General features: G+C 44.2%; 1 protein-coding gene across 1 annotated transcript in view; it reads right to left on the bottom strand.

The window, feature by feature from the left end:
* Positions 1-12,952, bottom strand: part of EXOC4 (exocyst complex component 4) — a 442,826-nt gene extending 429,874 nt beyond the window's left edge. The window contains exon 1 of the mRNA XM_009882971.1: positions 12,867-12,952. Coding sequence (XP_009881273.1) covers positions 12,867-12,952 — 86 coding nt within the window. The remainder of the gene's footprint in view (positions 1-12,866) is intronic.
* Positions 12,953-20,082: the final 7,130 nt, after the last annotated feature.

The following is a 20,082-nucleotide window of genomic DNA, read 5'->3' as shown; positions in this document are numbered from 1 at the left end:
AGGAATCAGAATTGAGATTCAACAAGAATTTCTGTTTACACTCACAAGTCTTATATTTCCCCACACAGCCTGTATTATCAAGGGCTTTAGTCTGTTTTCCAGGGCAGATGAGTAATCCTTTTGCCAGCCCACTGATAGCTTCCTACCTGTCCAATAAAACACCAAGAAAATTAGATTAAGTGTCAATTTTCAGAGAAAACTGTTAACGTTAATGAATAATAAATGCTTCATTTCTGCAAATTCGCTTTTTCTGATGCCTCCAGCTAAGCTGGGTGGAAAACTGCCTGCCTATTTTACCTACCCGAAGGCCAGCCCTGTTAAGTATGATTACTGCTAGGCTACGGATAGTAAACGGAGTCTTAATTATCAATTTCTTAACTGGAGAATTTGTTTCACAGGAAGAACACTGTAGGAACAGTGTGTGGGCATTATGCTTCTGTGGATTTTTTTATTAAACAAAAGTGAAAGAGCAGAAATGCAAATATGCGGTTTAGAAAATTAATGCCAAGGTATCACCTGCCACACGCTGGACAACTCTTTCAAGGAGGTATGGGCTTATTTTGCCGGAGAGGGCTATTCAGTCCCTGTCGCTCTTGACCATAGCTGTAAGTGCTCAGCATCAGTGTGTCCCTGCACAGCCCCTCTTTTTCTGCTCCAAAATTATCAGAGCAGACATATGCAAATATTTGTGGTTAATGGCAGAAAAAGAGTATTACATGATGCACAGGTGCAGCTTGGAAATCCAAGAATAATCTTCCGTTACTTCTGGATCAGGTTTCTTTAAGCATGCAATTCACTTGCCTTCACTCAGCATGGCTTATTCAAATGAAAACACTCATTAAAGACAGTGGGGTCGCCCAACAAAAAAAAAAAAAAAAAAAAAAAAGCAAGCCGATCAAATTTAAATATTTCTCATCTGATCAGGAAAACGAACATTTTAGTGAGGTGTAATTGAACGGAGTGCTGAATCACTGGGGGGATCAAACAAAGCTCCAATGTTAACAGCAATCCACAGCAAACTTCCTACCACCTGTTTCTACGTTGCTCTGCACGGTGTCATACGCCTCGTTAAGCCTCCCGGTTCCTCGTTTTAAGACACCTTTGAAGCTACGATAATACAGACAGCTTGTGGTATCAACTGCACACAACACAGCTTGATTTAACGCTAGTCTCGGTGAAAGGCACGGCTACGTTTAGAAGCGTGGCCAACTTACGGGACTCACTTATGTTGTAGCCTTTTTCTCCAGCTAAAAACAACACCAGAAATCTCTTCAACTGAAGAAGCTTCTTAAGTACGCATTGCAGCCTTGGGCAAAAGCCAGAGTTTAAGGGATTCACTACAATGCATCCCTTCTGAAGAAACTGGGTGAGGTTTTTCAATGTTTTACGGTTTGGATAACAGTTAAACAATAATTCTTACTGTCCGACTTTGAAGTCTGCAGATAAAGGGTGCTGGCTAGGTATTACATACCAAATGTTATAAAAACTATCCTGAATATATTTCATGACATATCATATATACTTGCAGCACTCCGGACAATAAAATTAATAGTGCAGATTAAGATACTAAGATTATCAAAATTACCCTTCAGGAAGGAAAATTAGAGAAGGAGTGCTTATTTATTTATTTATTCTCCATTTTACACCACACCAAGGACCTAAAACACAAACCAGAATACAGCAAACCTCTGTCAGGTACAGAAGAAGACATCAATGCATGGTCTTAGCCAACACGGACAGTTTTTGACCAACGAAGGATTTGTGGAGTTAAATGAATAAAGCAGTTGCTAGAAGAAATAAATAGTCATTTAAGCAGAACACTGTGGGTGTCTAGAAAGACTGGTCTCCTCTCCACAGGAGAGAGCTGCACTGTGCCAGGGAGACTCCAGTATTACAAAGAAAAAAAGCAGAGTGGAAGAAACCCATTAGATTTAGTTACTTTTCATAAGGCGCCTCTCGCTTGACGGCAGCCACACACCGATTACAGTATTCACTTTCTCGTTTCGGTTTAAACCGTTGTGATCATTACTGGCCATTTACAGTGCACTAACACCCCGAGGCCAACCACACGGCCGAGACCCCGCTCAGACACACCGAGCGAGAGCCCAAGCTCTGTGTGCCGGGAAATCTAAGAGACAAGAAACAACAACAGGTGAATAAAAGAGAAGAGGGCAGGCTGCAGGGGAAAGGGAACACAATAATCCAGACGAGAGAGAACATCTGTCCGCACCTCAGTTGTCCAGAAAGTTACTCAGACCCTTGAAGCTGCAAATTATCACAGGAATTGCAGGAGCAGGTTTGAAGTGCAAGTTGTTGGGAGGATCACAGATGCACGGAAGATGCATATACGTGTTCTGCAAGAAGAAATACTCTATGATAAAATGCACTAATTTGTTGGTACCTTTTCCTCCCCAAAAAGCAGTAGAGGGAAAGGACATTACACAATGTTCTGATCACAATAATTTCAAGGGCTGGGCCTTGTGGTGAAAATGTCAAGCAACACCTAAGATCAAACATGTCTTTTGAAAATGTTTACTGGAGACACCTTACTAGTATTTAAGCCTCTGAGTTAGTCAGAATAAAATGTGTAAGTGAGGAAATAATAAAATTTGGTCCTTTCTGAAAATCAGGGTTTGGTTGGTTGGGGTTTTTTCCCTTAAGGCTTATTTTTACGGGTGCAAAAAAGACCTGTGTGGGAAGAGAGCCTGTCTAGAGTAGTTGCAGGTTTTCTTACTGGCATCACGGAGACGTGGTGGGATAGCTCCCAAGACTGGAGCGATGGAATGGATGGATACAGGCTCTTCAGGAAGGACAGGCAGGGGAGATGAGGATGGGTGTCATCCTCTATGTCACAGACCGGCTGGAGCGCATGGAGTTCCACCTGGGGATGGATGTGGAGCCGACGGAGAGCTCATGGGTCAGGATTAAAGGGAGGGCAGGGACAGATGATGTTACACTGGGGGTCTGCTACAGGCCACCCAACTAGGAAGGCCGAGTGGATGAGGACCTCTATAGACAGAGAGGATTAGCCTCACATTCACAAGCCCTGGTCCTTATAGGGGACTTTCACCACCCCGATATCTGTTGAAGGGACAACACAACAGGGCATAAGCAATCCAGGAGGTTCCTGGAACGCGTCAATGATTACTTGGAGAAGAAAGTTATAGATGAGCCAATGAGGAGAGATGCTATGCTGGACCTTGTTCTCACCAACAAAGTTGGGGGTGGTGTGGAATGTGAAATTCAGGGGCACCCCTGGCTGCAGTGACCATGAGATGGTGGAGTTCAAGATCCTTAGGATGGCGAGGAGAGTGCACAGTAAGCTCACTACCCTGGAGTTCAAGAGAGCAGACGTTGGCCTCTTCACGGATCGGCATGGTAGAGTACTATGGGATAAAGCCCTGGAGGCAAGAGGGGGACCAAGAAAGCTGGTTAATATTCAATGATCACCTCCTCCAAGCTCAGGAGCGATGCATCACAACAAACAAGAAGTCGGGCAAACACCAGGAGGACTGTGTGGACGAACAAGCAGCTCCTGGACAATCTCAAACAGAAAAAGGAAGCCTACAGAGGGTGGAAGCAAGGAGAGGAAGCCTGGGAGGAATACAGAGAAATTGTCTGAGCAGCCAGGAATCAGGTTAGCAAAGCTAGAGCCCTGATAGAGTTAAATCTGCCCAGGGACATCAATAGCAAGAAGAAAAGCTTCTACAGATATTTTGGTGATAAAAGGAATACTAGGGAAAGCATGGACACTCTCCGGAAGAAAACAGCAGACCTGGTCACCTTGGATATTGAGAAGGCTGAGGTACTCAATCTTTTTGCCTTGGTCTCCGCCAGCAAGTGCTCTAGCCAAACCACCCAAGTCACAGAAGACAAAGGCGGGGACTGGGAGAATGAGGAACTACCCACTATAGGAGAAGACCGGGTTTGAGACCATCTAAGGAATCTGAAGGTGCACAAGTCCATGGGACCTGATGAAATACATCTGTGGGTCCTGAGGAAACCAGCAGATGAAGTTGCCAAGCCAATATCCCTCATATCTGGAAAATCATGGCGGTTCAGTGAAGTTCCCACTGACTGGAAAAGGGGAAACATAACCCCCATTTTTAAAAAGGGAAGAAAAGGAAGATCTGGGGAACTACAGGCCCCAGCCAGTCTTACTTCTGTGCCTGGGAAGATCATGGAGCAGAATCTCCTGGAAACCATGCTAAGGCACATGGAAAATAAGGAGGAGATCGGTGACAGCCAACACGGCTTCACTAAGGGCGAATCGTGCCTGACAAAGTTGGTGGCCTTCTACAACGGCATTACAGTATTGGTGGATACGGGAAGAGCAACTGACATCATCTGCTAGTACTTGTGTAAAGCATCTGACACTGTCCCACATGACATCCTGGTCCCCAAATAGCAGAGACATCGATTTGACAGATGGACCACTCAGTGGATAAGGAACCAGCTGGAGGAAAGGGATGCTATCTAGAGGGACCTGGACAGGCTGGAGAGGTGGGCCTGTGCAAACCTCATGAAGTTCAACAAGGCCAAGTGCAAGGTCCTGCAGCTGGGTCAGGGCGATCCCAAGCATAAATACAGGTGGGGCGGAGAATGGATGGAGAGCAGCCCTGAGGAGAAGGACTTGGGCATGCTAGATGATGAGAAGCTCAGCATGAGCCAGCAATGTGCGCTGGCAGCACAGAAAGCCACCCGCACCCTGAGCAGCGTCCTCAGCAGCGTGGGCAGGAGGGCAAGGGAGGGGATTGTGCCCCTTTGCTCTGGAGAGACCCCACTCACAGTACTGCATCCAGCTCGGGGCCCTCAGCAGAGGGGAGACATGGACCTGGTGGAGTGGAGCCAGAGGAGGCCACAAAGATGCTGCAAGGGCTGGAGCCCCTCTGCTGGGAGGACAGGCTGGGAGAGTTGTGGGGGGTCAGCCTGGAGAAGAGAAGGCTCCAGGGAGACCTTAGAGCCCCTTCCAGTCCCTAAAGGAGCTCCAGGAGAGCTGGGTAGTGACTCTTGATCAGGAAGAATAGTGATAGGATGAGGGGGAACAATTTTCAACTGAAAGAGGGAGACTTAGAATGGATATTAGGGAAGAAATTCTTTCTTGTGAGGGTGGTGAGGCACTGGCCCAGCATGCCCAGAGAAGTTGTGGCTGCCCCATCCCTGGAGGTGTTCAAGGTCAGGTTGGACGAGGCTTGGAACAACCTGGGCTGGTGGGAGGTGTCCCTGCCCATGGCAGGGGGGTTGGAATGAAATGATCTTTAAGGTCCTTTCCAACTTAACTATTCTGTAATTCTTCCTTCCGACTGCTGTGCCACGGTTTTTGTGCCAGCCTGCGAGACCTTACAAGTGGCTGTATTTCAACAGGGTACAACGAAAAAGTTTTTTAAAGGCCCCTGGGACGAGAACAACTGTATGGCAGCACACTGCTCTATAAATTTCCAGAGGTTCATTAAACTAAACGGACTTATTTGAATTTTATAATTGAAAACTGTTGTCTTAAAGACAAGTCCCAAATGGGGTGATCTACAGCTTCCAGCACTATTTAACCTCAAAGGATGTAATCTGATAATACGTGTTTTGAAACCTCTTCAGTGTCTCACTGAAACCATTGTAAAAGTTGGTTCCTTATGAGACAAAGCCAGCCAGAAGAACGAAAAAAAAATCCAAAAGGTATTTAAAAATTTAACTCAGTAGCAACATATTGAATGTTTTTTCTCATTACTTTCACAGGTTAGTTGATTGTTCCTATGAAATTTTGCATCTGAGGAAAAGAACCAAAATGTATAGTAGACAAACTACTCCCTTCATGGAGACAATGAGGTGCTGGAAAGAAGGTAGTTAAAAATTGCACCGTACAAGCTAATAGGCATGAGAAAGGGGGCATCACTGTAAACTGACTGTAAAACTATAAAAGATCTTCCCCTTAAAATAAAAAAAAAAAAAAGTGAATCCTGAGGCCAGCACACTCCATCCTCACCAAGGGGAATACAAGGTACCCAGTCTTCAAACAACGAGACCTCCATTGTGCAAACAAAGAAACAACTCACAACTACAAGAAATGGCAGAACCGAGCCTCTTCAAAATGCTGTTAAACATACGAAGTAACCACAGCATTATAAAAAATTTTCCTCCTCTACTTGCATTCCATTAATCTTTCATGCCGCTTACACTGTTTGTTAGAGCATTTTCAACAGAAGTTGACGATCTTAATATCATTGAGGACTTGCCCACAGGATAGCTGCAGGGAAAAGTCTGAGCAGCCCACAGCCATCTCAATAAATACCATCACGGAATTCTCTATTTTGCTAAATTAACCAACCCTTAATCAAATTTTACCACACCAATACAAATACAGGTATAGCTAGTGATCAGCTGATTTCTGAAACAAAGACCGGACTGCAGTCATTTAAGATGATGACTTCAACAGACGAAGTCACACTCCTACAGATGTCTCCAACAGCATTACATTAAGATGAAAAAACAACCCTGCAGACAGGCAAAATCCTAACGACACCAGCTGCACACCATTTTCCACCTTGGAAAAGGGACACAAACAGCAGACAGACCCATGAGATGCCAGTTACACTGCCAAGTGCAAGCAGAGCGACTCAGACACACCTCCACTGTGTGAGAACCAGCCCAGGATTATCTCTGTGTACAGGAGATCACAGGTACCAACTCTCTACCTTTTTCTGTAATTAACTTTAGATCCAAAAAGCCAACACAGCTATTACATGTATTACCACATTCCCAGGAGAAACCCAAAGTCCTAGTGATCCGTATTTTCAAATCCTCACGAGCAAAGGCTGAACAATGCTACTCAGACCTGCCACCTGGATGATTAAATGATGAGTATCGAAGGAGCCATTGGCCACCTTGCGCTACGAACCCATCCTTGAAATCACACCACATCAGAACAGTAGCCCTGCATGAATCCGCAAGAGACTTTGGAAAATTCATTATTAACCTGAAGGTTTCGATACTGCACTGGAAGGAAAAGCTGTTGGAGGCAACGTCTTCAAAAGAGTTGAAACCACAGAACTTGTAATCATTTATTAACAAAAAGGACTATTTCCCCTTCCTAGTTTTCTAAGGGTAAGCTAAACTCCAGCTCTGCACAGTGAATTGTCTAAAGCCAAAACAAGAGCTGAAAAATAAAGTACCTTGAGCTTTTAATGAGGCATAGTCACTCATATTGTCCTTTCGCATATGCACCCTTACCTATTGATGCTGTTAATTATAACCAAGTATCTGTATCAAGCTACAACCCAACACTTGCCAAATACACATACATTTTATACAAGTGCCTCAAGATCATTTCAGGAAAATTTATAGTTTAAAACCATACTGTGCCATATACAATTTATTCTCAACGAATTTCTGAGATACTCATCTTGTAGAAGAACCGCTACCTTCGTAACAGTGGAAAACACCATTAGCAATAAAAGTGGTTTTAAGAGACCATTACAGCACATACAGATCAGAATAACTCGGCTTTATTTCTTGTAGCAGCTATTTCCCAAATGTAACAGCGAGGGCAACAGCTACACATCTGTCTTTCTCACTCTACATCACAAACTGGGATATCAGTTCTATTGCTTTAGACAGAAAGAGAAGACCAAATGCCAGGTCATTAGTAAGAATCCATTTAACAAAGTTCACCGTAAACGTAATGAAAATAATGGCCAAAAAGCATTAAAGAGAATTCCACTTGTGAAAAATAAAATATGTTCAAGGTTTTTTGCCTGTAATTTCAACTTCTGCAAACATGAAAGTATATCATACTATATCTTGCCTCACTTTTAGTTCTCCTTGACATCTGTCGTATGTGTTTGCCTGTGTGAAAGCTTAGCACAAAGATTTCAATAAGGTCTTACGGAGTCACTGCTAAAGTTTGTTTTCTCCCAATTAAAGCAGCTATTAAAGGCCAGTTTTAAAAAATAGCAACCTTTAATTGGAAAGAAAAACGCCTAACAACAAATAAAAGGCAGACAAATTCACCAATTAAAAATCTGACAAGATCTCTCTCAAAAAAAATAGCATTTGCTAAATGCCAGGTTGCTTGTTTCAGAGTACAAAAGCTGCTTCAACCAGCTACCAACAAAACAAAAGGTTAAGAAAAATCAATATACATATATGTGTTTGTCCTCCAAAAGATAAAAAAAAAAAATATTCCCCAAGTTGTCCTCCAGCAGATGAGCTGAATTTTATCCATTCTCTGCACTATTTTTTAAAAAGACATTGCCAAAGCCCATGTGATCAGCATTAGACTTCTACAATAAAAGCTCCTGGTCTCCAGCGACAACATTTTGACCTTACAAAGTACCTTTTAGTTAAGGAACTTGAAGGATGTTTTTCATATGTGAAGGAATTAGCACGTTTTTAAAGTGGATGCACTGAGGCATGAGTGCAAGCACTGTGCTTTTGACCATCCAGCAGAAGCACAGGGACTGAAGCTGTAAAGCCCTGATATCCAGTATCCTACTCCAGAAGTCAAAATCCCAGGAGCTCTGTCTTCTTGTAGCAAATAATGGTCATTTCTTCTCAGCAATGTGAGGACAAGGGCAAATTGAAGATACTGTCATATCCCCTAAAGGCACAAGGAGAAGAAGAAGGGCTCCCCTGAGCCGCAACAAAGGTGTGGATTTTAATAGCAGACTTTGCAAACATTCATTAAGCTTCCCAAACACTCTTTACTTCTAAAAGATTTATTGTTATGAGCAAAACCTCTGTTTCTCCTTTAGGAGAAACAAGAGGGGAAAATGTGCCTAAGAATTCAGTGTAACTGAATGTCGTATGACTACACTACCTTGTAACACAGCTCCCTTGTAGCTCTTGGCCCTTTTCAAACAGATCAGTCCTCTCCTGGGGCAGTGCTGCACATCATCGTTCACTCCCGCCAGCGTTCCTACAGGCAGGACAGACAAGGCACCGGGTACCGCTCCAACCACCAAATACAGTTTTTCATATCTCAGGAGGGCCAGTGCTGTCTTACTCCAGTAACGCTGGACAGGAAACACGACTGCAGAGTAACACTGTAAAACATCCTACCTGCGGGCTGTAAGACACGTTTGACATTGGTAAACAATGTGAACTGCTGTTCATAGATATGTAGAGGTGTTGGAACCAAAGAGGTACCACCAGGGTCCCACACGGACACCCAAGCTGGGTGGTTTGCTATCTGGACACAGCCAGTCTGCTCAAGTCGGGGCTAAGGGGCAGCACGGACACGGGACGTCTGCACCACATGGCTTGGGAGCCAGAAATCACCCCTCTGAGCCAGACGACCTTAGCAGGGCTATCATCACCCAGCAGATCCTGGTTCAGCTCAAACACCAGGATTTTATTTTCAGTTTTGTACTCTACTGAGCAGCACATCTCCTTCCGCTCGGGAAACAAATTCTTCCAAATTAGTCCTTACTCAAGGCTGCCTTTATTCTCTATTTTTGGCAACAACCGGAAAACCAAGGTGAATTCAATCAGTACAGGAATTCTCCTACAGGAAATAACTCCCAAAGAACAAATGTGTTCCCCGACACAACAGGAAAAACTGACACTGCACAAGGACAGAAAAAGATCAAAAGTGGGATGGACTTTCCCGTTTGGTCTTCCTTCATCTCAGGGTTTTCTGCATTCAGAGGGATGACCCAAAATTTCCAAACTATACCAAAACTGTGATGAACAACATAGATGAAACCTACACTGCTACACTGACGTTTATGCAATTAACTTTCCTGAAGCAGCAGCACCCTGATTTTAGACCAGAGCCACAGTTGCCATAAAATACCATTTCCCCCTGAATTTCAGTACTGCTATAATAGGTTAATCTTTGTCAAGGATCTGGCCCCAAATATTTCTTCTCATGGGAAGTCCAGTGAAATAAGTACAAGAATCCCTAAATCGAGTGTCAGAGGAAATTAAGTTATTCAGTCTCTTGCACCAGAGAGCTACTGAGCTTGAATAAATATAAAAAATTATCCCTTCATTAATAAAATCATTTATATTTATAAAAAGGCCTTACAGCTTCACATTTCAAAGCGTTTTCTAGAAAATCACACTAAATAGATTTTGCGGATCTAAATAATGTTTCTTTTTGAAAGAAATAACTATCTCTGCTATAACCAAGTAAAATATCATCGTACTTGAAGAAGCTCCTCTGGTTTTGTTTGTTTACAGCGGATGAATGTAGTCAAAAGTTTTGCTGCTTTTCATACACTGTCTTCTTTTATGGGCCTTTCACACAGCAACAAGAGAGAAATAAACAGTCTTCTAAATAAACAGGGAAATGCAAGTGTAAAACCACAAAGATTGGCAGAAGACTCTATACATAAATGTTTTGGAAATAAAGCTATCAAGAAAAGAAAACTTTGCTACATTTCAAGCCAATAGCCTTCTGTCAAGATTTGTAATGTTTTTCTGAAGCTGAGTAAAGTTATAAGAAAGATACATTTACCCCACCCAGGTCTAAATTTGCTTGCAATGTTATTTTATGAGAATACAAAACAGCAAAAAAAAATTCACCTGCTCCTTAGCAAGTTCATCCTCATCTGAGCTACAATTCAAAAACAACATACAGAAGAAAGTGATTTAAATTCCTTTCCATGCCATTGGCTTTTTTTACTTGGCTAACCCTAAGAAACGCGGGTATTATTAACACAACACTTTTTCCTTCCTGTGCAATCAGTTCTACTTTCAGGTTTTCATGGTCTGGCTCAACACGACACTTCAAGTTCTGCAAAGACTCTACATCCAAACCAAGTTCTAATTAAATTCTGGAGGCTTCATCATCAGGCTGTTCTACTGAATAATTTTAATTTCATGAAGTTGATAACCTCAATGTTGCGTCTAAACACTGGACCTAAACTAACCAGGGTATCAGTGCCTGTAAGCCAAAGATTATTAGACAAACATGATTTCTTATTTGGAGAACACAGTAACATGAGCTCCCTCTCATTTTATACTACAAATGAAATAACAAGTCCAGATTTATTAAAATAGAAATACAAAAGGAGGCCCTTAAAATACTCTTGGAAATTACAAGAAACATGAAAAAGACAAAAAAAGGGAAGATTACTACAGGAAATGCTGCAGCAATCAATGCATGTGTATTGTTTATTCTTCCAATGTCTACAAATTACTGTATTTTCTGTAAATTAAGGTTATTTAGCTACCACCTACCACGTTTGCCTCTCCAACTTACTCAAACTTGAAGCTGATAAAGAAACACTAAGCACAACACACTTTAAATCCACACTGTTTATCCTTGTTCCAAATATAAGGCATAAGGGCCCAGTAAAAACTCAATATGCAGGTGAGAAGCCTGATTTTTTTCAGGTTTTCCCAACTACTCATGTACTTGTTATGCAAACAGTCCATGCAACCTCATGAACAATTGCACCCATGTGTGTAGGCCGGGATATGAAATTTGCAGGAACACCACCCATTTTAATAGTCACGTGTTTGGGCATTAGCTTCCCATTCCTTTCCCTTTCAACTTATGTTATATACAAAACAAAAAGTTACCAAAGTACACTACTACCACTGTCATAACTCCTGCTTATACGAGGTCATACCAATGTATACTTTTCTCCAGCTGCATACATATATACACGTAACTCCAACATAAGGAAGTCTGGGTTTATAACAGGTTTTTTTTGTATAAAACTAATGAACCACATAGACTTGAAATTGAACAGTCAGGCATCACAGTCTGTGTTAAGCTTCACCTTTCATTCATTGTTCAGTGTGATTCTTTGTTACCTTTTACCATAGAATTCAGAGACAGCAGTCACAACCCCAGAAAGGTGAAGCAGTTCTGTGAACCAGCCACTTTTCTCAGTCACCACCTATCTTAAGATTTGCAAGATCTGAAAGATAGGTTTTCAGGGTAATGAAAAAGAATGGAATTTTGTCCTAAACATTATCATTCATAGAGGACTTAAAAATCAGCTCATAACATGTCCTAGATACAGAACTATTGCTACAATAACTTCTCCAAAGTAACAGAATTACTATAGTTTCTGGCAAAGACATTGAAGTAGGAGGCAAAGTTTGAAAGTTCATTGTAACTCACAATGTCATAACTTTGTAGCTTGCAGCCCACACCCATTTTAGTGGGTGTGCATAAGGCCAGTATTTAAAAGCTTCAGTATGGTGAACTCAGCTGCCAACCCACTTGTTACAGGCAGCATAGAAGAGATTTAGAGTTGAAGAAAGCACAGAGGGAAAGCAGTGAAATGAATTCAGGTCCTTGATTGGCTCCAAGAATCATCCTCTAGCAAAGAAGAGGAGCGTGCAGGAATAAGGGCAGACAAAAATCAATAGTCTAAACATGACAAGATGCAACTGCTTTCTTTTCATCCCCCACAAGACCATTCAACTCTCAAGCAGCACTTTCCCCCTATCACATCCTAGAACAGGACGCAGTTTGCACACAGGACTTCCTAGTCCTACAGCTTTTCCAACCAGCCATATTTTACTCATTACTGCTGTGTGTTTGTGGACGGGGGTCAATTAGAGACACTAGAGCAATAAGATGGTGCCTTGACCCTCCCTGTATGGCACCAAGCTAACGCTAACTGCAGGGCTTCCTCCTTTGACCCCAGGATACAGCACACTCAGGGGAACAGAACGGGGTTCGCCAGGCAGAGCGGCAAGACGGTGGGACATCCCTCAGGAGAAGGCCTGCTCCAGCACTGAGGCCCCCCCACCGCTGTCAGGGCCCTGGAAGCACCCGAGGCTCTGCAGGCCCGGCCCGGGAAGGCCCCCACACGCCCCTGGGTCACCCCCAGGGGCCCCCCACAGCGCCCAGGGACGGCCCTGCGGACGGGACGGGAGGCTGCGGAGCGGGGCCGCGCCGCCCCTACCTGATCACAGAGATGAGCAGCCCCGAGGGGTCCTTGCTCTTGCTCATGGTGCTCCGGTAGCGCCCCGCCGCCTCGCCCGCCGCCATCTTGCATACACCCCCCCACACACACACTCCTCAAACACAGGGCAGCCACCCCTGCTGGCCCGGCGCAGCCAATCAGAAGAGAGGAGGCGGGCACCGGAGGTGCTGTGACCCAATAGAAGGCGGAGAGGGCGGGGCGCGCGGCATCATGCTGCTGTGCAGCGCGCGGCGGCGCCGCGGGGCTCTCTGGGAGTTGTAGTTGTGATGGCGGCGGCTCCGGCTCCGGCCTGCGGCAGCCCCAGCCTGGAGCTGACCCGACCGCCCCGTCGGAGGGACAACATCCCCTTCGAAAGGCGGTTGAAATCGATGAACAGGTCAAGAAATTACCGACCAAAGGGGGTACATCTTCAAAGAGGGCTGTGCCCAAACGTCGTCATTCCCTCTGGAAGCTGGAAAAAAAATGGGGTGGGAGCGTGAGGGACCAAAGCTGCCCACACAGAGCCTGGCCGGCCGCCTCACAGCACCTGGTGTGCTCCCGGGCATTCGCCAGGCTCAACGGTGAAGAGTTTTAAATGTTTATAGGGTTTAAAATGAACGAAATGTGCTCGCAACTTGGAGTAATGTGTCCTACCAACAAGCTAATGCTAAATATGAGCTGCGCGCCACGGCCTCGAGCGGACTCTGGTTGCAAGTACATCTAAAGGGGTTGCTGCGGCATCACTTCGTGTCTTTCAGTTACGATGTTTTTAAAAATAGTTTTCCCCAGGTTTCCCTGTGGAGACAGGGAGGTGCCCCGGTAATCTCTGAAGTCAGCTCTGAACCTAAACCTGGGCTGGTCAGCATTTTCATAGAATCATAGAATGGTTTGGGCTGGAAAGGACCTTGAAGATCATCGAGTTCCAACCCCCCTGCCATGGGCAGGGACACCTCCCACCAGACCAGGTTGCCCAAGGCCACGTCCAGCCTGGCCTTGAACACCTCCAGGGATGGGGCCTCAACAACCTCTCTGGGCAACCTGTGCCAGTGCCTCACCACCCTCAGAGTGAAAAACTTCTTCCTAATGTTTAATCTAAATCTCCCCTCTTCCAGTTTAAAGCCATTCCCCATCGTCCTGTCACTACATGCCCGAGTAAAAAGTCCTTCCCCAGCTCTCCTGTAGGACCCCTTTAGGTACTGGAAGGCTGCAATAAGATCTCTCTGGAGCCTTCTCTTCTCCAGGCTGAACACTTAATTATTTTTTTTTTCTTTTTTCAGAACTGGGGGTGACAAATCGGAGTCAGTTCACAGACTAGCTGGGAAGTGGCAGATTTCCAACACCCAATGCATATTGAAGGCCAACCTACATGCTCACAGTCCTTGCTTTACCATCAATGCGCTCCACCTCCAGGACCATCTTCTTTAGAAAAGGAAAGGTATATGTCACTGTGTTAAGGGATAGAAAACAAAAGGTACTTTTTCACCATCTTGCTGGGCAACATCAAACAAGTCATCTTACAACCACAGCCTCACCTTCCCCATTTGCAGATGAAGGATAATGATGAGGGATAACCATGGCCAGTAGGGTGAGGGAGGGGATTCTGCCCCTCTACTCTGCTCTGGGGAGACCCCACCTGGAGTACTGCCTCCAGATCGGGGACCTCAGCGCAGGAGAGAGATGGACCTGGTAGAGCGGGGCCAGAGGAGGCCACCGAGATGCTGCGAGGGCTGGAGCCCCTCTGCTGGGAGGACAGGCTGGGAGAGTTGGGGGGTTCAGCCTGGAGAAGAGAAGGCTCTGGGGAGACCTTATTGCTGCCTTCCAGTACCTAAAGGGGCTCCAGAAAAGCTGGGGAGGGACTCTTGATCAGGGAGTGTAGTGATAGGATGAGGGGTAATGGTTTTAAACTGAAAGAGGGCAAATTTAGATTAGATATTAGGAAGAAATTCTTGACACTGAGGGTGGTGAGCCCCTGACCCAGGTTTCCCAGAGAAGCTGTGGCTGCCCCATCCCTGGAGGCATTGAAGGCCAGGTTGGATGGGGCTTGGAGCAACCTGGTCTGGTGGGAGGCGTCCCTGCCCATGGCAGGGGGTTGGAACGAGATTAGCTTTAAGGTCCCTTCCAACCTAAACCATTCTATGATTCTGATACCTGTCTGGTCAAGTCCTATGAGAGCTTGTGTTAGAAGCACCACGCAAGACTCAGGTTTATTGTTGCAGAGGCAGGAATTCCTTAGCAAGTGCACCAACAGTCAGATACTAATAGGTGCTGGGTGTTCTCTAAATCAGGTTCACTCAAAGACACTACTCCTGGCTGCTATTCTGGAGTTGTTTCTTCAGCCCAAAGCTTCACATTAACGATTTTAATTGCATGAAAATTGCTGAAATCTGTAGGTAAGTTAACGGTATCCATTTACACGAACTGTATTTGAAATATAAGGTAATTGGAAGTGTGGTATTCCTAGGGCTTATTTACAAGGGGAAGATTTCCACAGTACCTATTGTGGAAGAGTATCTATTTATTATCAACAGCTCTATCTATTATCATTAGCACAATGGCAGAGTAAGTGCACAGGCACTTTAATTCTGAAATAAAAGATACTTATTCCTGAATAACCCATGTGTTTTCAGAACAGAACAATTACTTCAAAGTAAAGTGATTTTTATCTCCAGATAGGGTGTGCACTCGAAGTGTGTTCCTGTATAGCTGTTCTGCTCCATTTCCCCTGTGCAGACAGGCTCTCAGCTCTACAATTTGCTATTCAGCTACGCCGAAAAAGCTCATCTTTGTTGATTTTCTGGGCAGGTTTACTAATGCCTTTGCTCGAGGATGGTGATTTGAATGGCAGGAGTTTTATGCACTGGCTGGAGGGAGTTTTTTCTCAAACTGCCGACTTGCCAATATTGTTTTTTCGTTAATTGGCAATTCATATTGACTGCTGTGTACCGGCACGTCCTGGAGATTGCAGTGGGGATGAAATCAATGTGTCCTACCTTTTCATTCCTGACAGCTACAATAATCACCTCATTTAGGAGGAACTTCATCAAGACAAACAACAGCAAATCTCCCCCAGAACTGTAACCTTGCTGACTTTCAATCCTGGGCTCTAATTGCTAAACCACTGCCTTGTTTCATTTACAAGCCCTTTCCCTTTCCTCCCAACCCAAGCGGAGCTATAGGTGTGAATTCATGTTTTCTTTAAACAGAAGAAAAAAATCAGCGTCGTGCAGGCTGATGCGGCACATGAACACTGAGGTCTTTCTTCATTAATAATATATGATACAATGAGGATGAAGGGTTACGAGAACAGCGTTTTCTCCTTACACAGCTTGCAAGAAAGGATCTCAACCTGAAAACTGATGGATTGAAAATCAAGGGACAGAAATGTACTTTTCCTTCTCACATTTCTTTCACATAGCGTTTTATTACTATGAGGCATAGCTAGTAAAATGGGTGGTTCCTTGAGTAATCAAACCAAATAAAGTCCAAACTGACCAAAAAATTTTCTTGATGAGGAATTAATCACTGTCACAACTTGCCTGTAAATATTAGAGGGTCTCAGTAAAGGATCCCCCCAAACCAGAAGGCACTGGGAAGCACAGATGGTTTCACTCCTCCTCCCCATCCTCCCTTCATAAGGAAAGAAAAGAAAAGGGCTTATTGTGGAGGCGAGCACGTACTCTGCTGTGTCTCATCCACTGGGCCAGTTGCCCGAGGGACCACCGCAGCGGCAGAGAGCTATGCCAAAAAGAAGCCTGAACAGGCACAGGCAGAGTGGTTCTTTTGCAAATACGGCTTACTCCCTTTTGGAAACTGTTATGAACTCCGCTAGCAAAAGAGCTCCTTCCCCCATATGACTTGCATGATACTAGAGGATTGCTTTCCCCCTTTCCTGAAATTTTACCTGCAATCTCTTTCCACAATTTATCTGCTGGTATTTTCTAAGTGATACTTGTGAATTCCTAAATCCAACAGATTTACCAATGCTCAGCGCTGTTGTACACCCAGGTGTCTCATCCACAGGTTTAACATTTTAAAAAATACCACATTTTACTTCGTTATTTCATTTCAAACATTAGTAGAAATGCCAGAGAAAAGGGTTCAGCTCACACTGATACCTTACAGGTGTAATTGCCTTGTCTGTAATGCGTTTGTATTAGTTATAATGAAATTACCTTTGACTTGCACCAGTGTAAATGGGAGCAGAGTGAAGGCCAGAGTTTCCATCTAAGACTGTAGGAGCAATTTTCCTTGTATCAAGCAAGCATAATTCAGTTGGCATACATCAGTCAGTTTAATAAAATATATTACTTCTTCTTCCAGAGCTTGTCACTCTGACATCAGCTGTATTACACTGAAATTGGTCCACGGTCAAAGAATCAGGTCCCAGGCCCCCACTTCTTGCAATAGACTTAATTCTGGTTTTCTGATGAAGCTTTATCAGACTTTACCAATCAGCCTGAATCAGAACTGAATGGAAGTGTGCTGAAACATTGGGATTTGGCCCTATGGTTAGTCACTCATCTGGATGACCTTGTTATTCCTATTTACCATTCTGTAAGTCTGTGCTAAAGGTGCTTTAGGTTGTTTTTTTTTTTTTATTTCCTGCATGACAACACTCAGTATCTCTTCCGAGCACGTAGCTGCCATCAATTCTTTCTGTCTCAGCTTGTGAATAAGAAGTAAGCAACCCACAGGGCAGGAGAAGAAGGTGCCTGGCTTAATGCTGGGAATCAAGGCAGAGATATGATTCAAATGCCGTCTTATTGTTTTTTGCCTCCTGACATTTCCCAAGTTGCACTGTGTACTGCTGCTGCAGAAAAAATAGTAACTAAGATTAAGCTAAGTGGAAAAGTACTGCTGCTTCTCCAATGTCAAAGCCCCAGAACCTACGGTAATGCAATTCCTGAAGGAAATCAGAGCAGAAGTGTGAGGTGTTTCTCTTCATACGCAAGTAAAGCACTGTGAAAGAAGATGAGCTGTTCCCCTTTGGCAAACCATTAAAACCCCCCAGATTATTTGGGTTTATTTTCCCCCCTTTATTTTACTTCTCTTTACTAAGGGAATGCTGTTTTCACAATTGGGCAATCCGCAACAATACAGAGAGGTGAGACCAAACCAGACAGTTTGTTCGTGCAGTTGGTGACCTGATTCAGACCTGCCCAGAATGATGCAAGTCAGAAAAAGGGATAGAAACCCTGTAACTGATCCCACGGAACAATCTTTTATCATAGCTTGTTTTGTTAATTGATCTCATTCCCTGGGAAACAGCAAATTGAAAGGTGGTAGAGCAGCTTTCTATTCTAGTTACGCCTTAACACGGTTACAGAGTCGTGTGAAGCTTGAACCCCAGAGCCTGCATTCACCTCCCACGAGCTTGAACACACTCCATGGCCTTCTCAGCAAATCACATCTATACTTTTGCATGAGCACTTCGTTCAAACAGAATTTTCTGGTAGCGACAATACACATAGGAGGAATAACATTTTTTTCATCATTGTTGGGTATTGTAGATGCACCAAACCTTGGACTTAGAAGGCTTAAGTGTGACTTACCAATGGTGCCTTCCATCTTATGGCTCAGACAAACCTCCCATTTGATGTCCGGCATCCAGTTGTCCTCAGATATCTTCCAAATCTTCAGCCTGTCTCTCCTCGTCTTGTTCAGATGAATGGCTGCAGGCTGCATGTTGGCTGGTTGAAGTTAACATCTTTAAGCCTTATCTTCATTTGGAACCTGGGGCGGGTAAGAGACATAAAAACCAACACTCACATCCTGACTCTCTCGTGTTTAATTACGCTTTTTCACCCCCCAGCCCTTCTGTAAGGAGTTCTTAGATCCTATCCACAAGCTTCTCACTTTAACCCAGCTCCATTAAGTTCCCTGTATCTAGCTGACCATCAGTCTCCATGTAATGACTTGTGGATTTGTTGGGCATCAACGCTTGCCTCAGGTGATATCCGAGCCAGTAAGTTCTTACAATTTGAGGGAAAAGAGGTGGCTGGATAGAAAAGAAAGTACCAGATTCCTGCTTTCCTGCTGACACCGAGGGGGAGGTGGAACCGCTTGGCTGGTCTATTCCAGTGAATTCACATGGGATGAGTAATGAGTGCCTCAACCGCAGGAAAAACCCTTAGATCAGAGCTCCACTGTATTAAAACACAGACAGCCAAGCACGACATACAAACCCATTGGAGATAAGATTTCATAAATTCCACTGCTCACAGAAGTATTTCATCCTACTGAATACGGCTTTGGATATTTTCTGTTTTGTGTAACTAGCAGCTTCAGGCAAGAGAAACAACAAAAACTTGAACCAAAGTAAGTAAAACTCCCAGTAACTGCAACACGGTCTTGTATTTTCAAGAAAAGCAGCAGTGGTATCAATCCTTCCAAAATGAGACATCAGACATCCAATTTCAAGGCTCCCCTCGCAGAAAAGGGGGCATAAGTTTCAGCAGCTGAACAGTACTTTTGGCCTCAAATTTAATTTACTATGAAGTGATATAAGGGAAGGATAATATGACAGTTGTTGTACTTCTATAGCACTTTTGACAAAGTAAATATATCACTGGCAAACATCATAACCCCCATTTTACAGGAGAAACTGTGACCCAGTGGTACTAAAATCAAGCACGCAACAACAAACCCCATTTCCCTTACAGTCTCAAAGATTTGCTGCCAAGAAGGAGAAGAAACTGGAGTAAGCTATACTCGGGCTGCAGCTCAATGCATTTGAAGGACAGCCACGTTGAAGGACATTACAGACCGTCAGTGGTGTCTCTGTGTCAGTGCCCTCCTGCCTGTTAGGAATCTGAGTCTCCCCACTCCTTGACCAGCACCTTCTTGTCCTGCATTTTTGCTAAGACAAAACATCAGTGAGAAAAAGAGTTTCTTTGGGGGAGTTTCATAGATTCATAGAATGGTTTAGGTTGGAAGGGACTTTAAAGCTCATCTAGTCCAACCCCCCTGCCATTGGACACCTTCCACTAGACCAGGTTGCTCAAAGCCCCGTCCAACCTTTTTTAATAAAAACCCCTGCAGGCTTTCTGCAATGTAATACCACAACGCCAGAGCAGCAGCGTGCTTCAGATGTGCATGATATCAATGGTGCTGTATCTGTCAGGTGTTGCTGCGATGTTTTTTGGCAACGTTTGCTCCATATTGCCTTTGATGGTGCCAGCTACCTTCTTTGGTGGTACCTTCCTGACCGCCGTTG

This window comes from Charadrius vociferus, unplaced genomic scaffold (genome assembly GCF_000708025.1).
Source record: "Charadrius vociferus isolate BGI_N301 unplaced genomic scaffold, ASM70802v2 scaffold32, whole genome shotgun sequence".
In the NCBI taxonomy this organism is placed as follows: domain Eukaryota; kingdom Metazoa; phylum Chordata; class Aves; order Charadriiformes; family Charadriidae; genus Charadrius; species Charadrius vociferus.
Note: the sequence above shows the minus strand (reverse complement) of the source record. Positions and strands in the feature narration are given on the sequence as shown.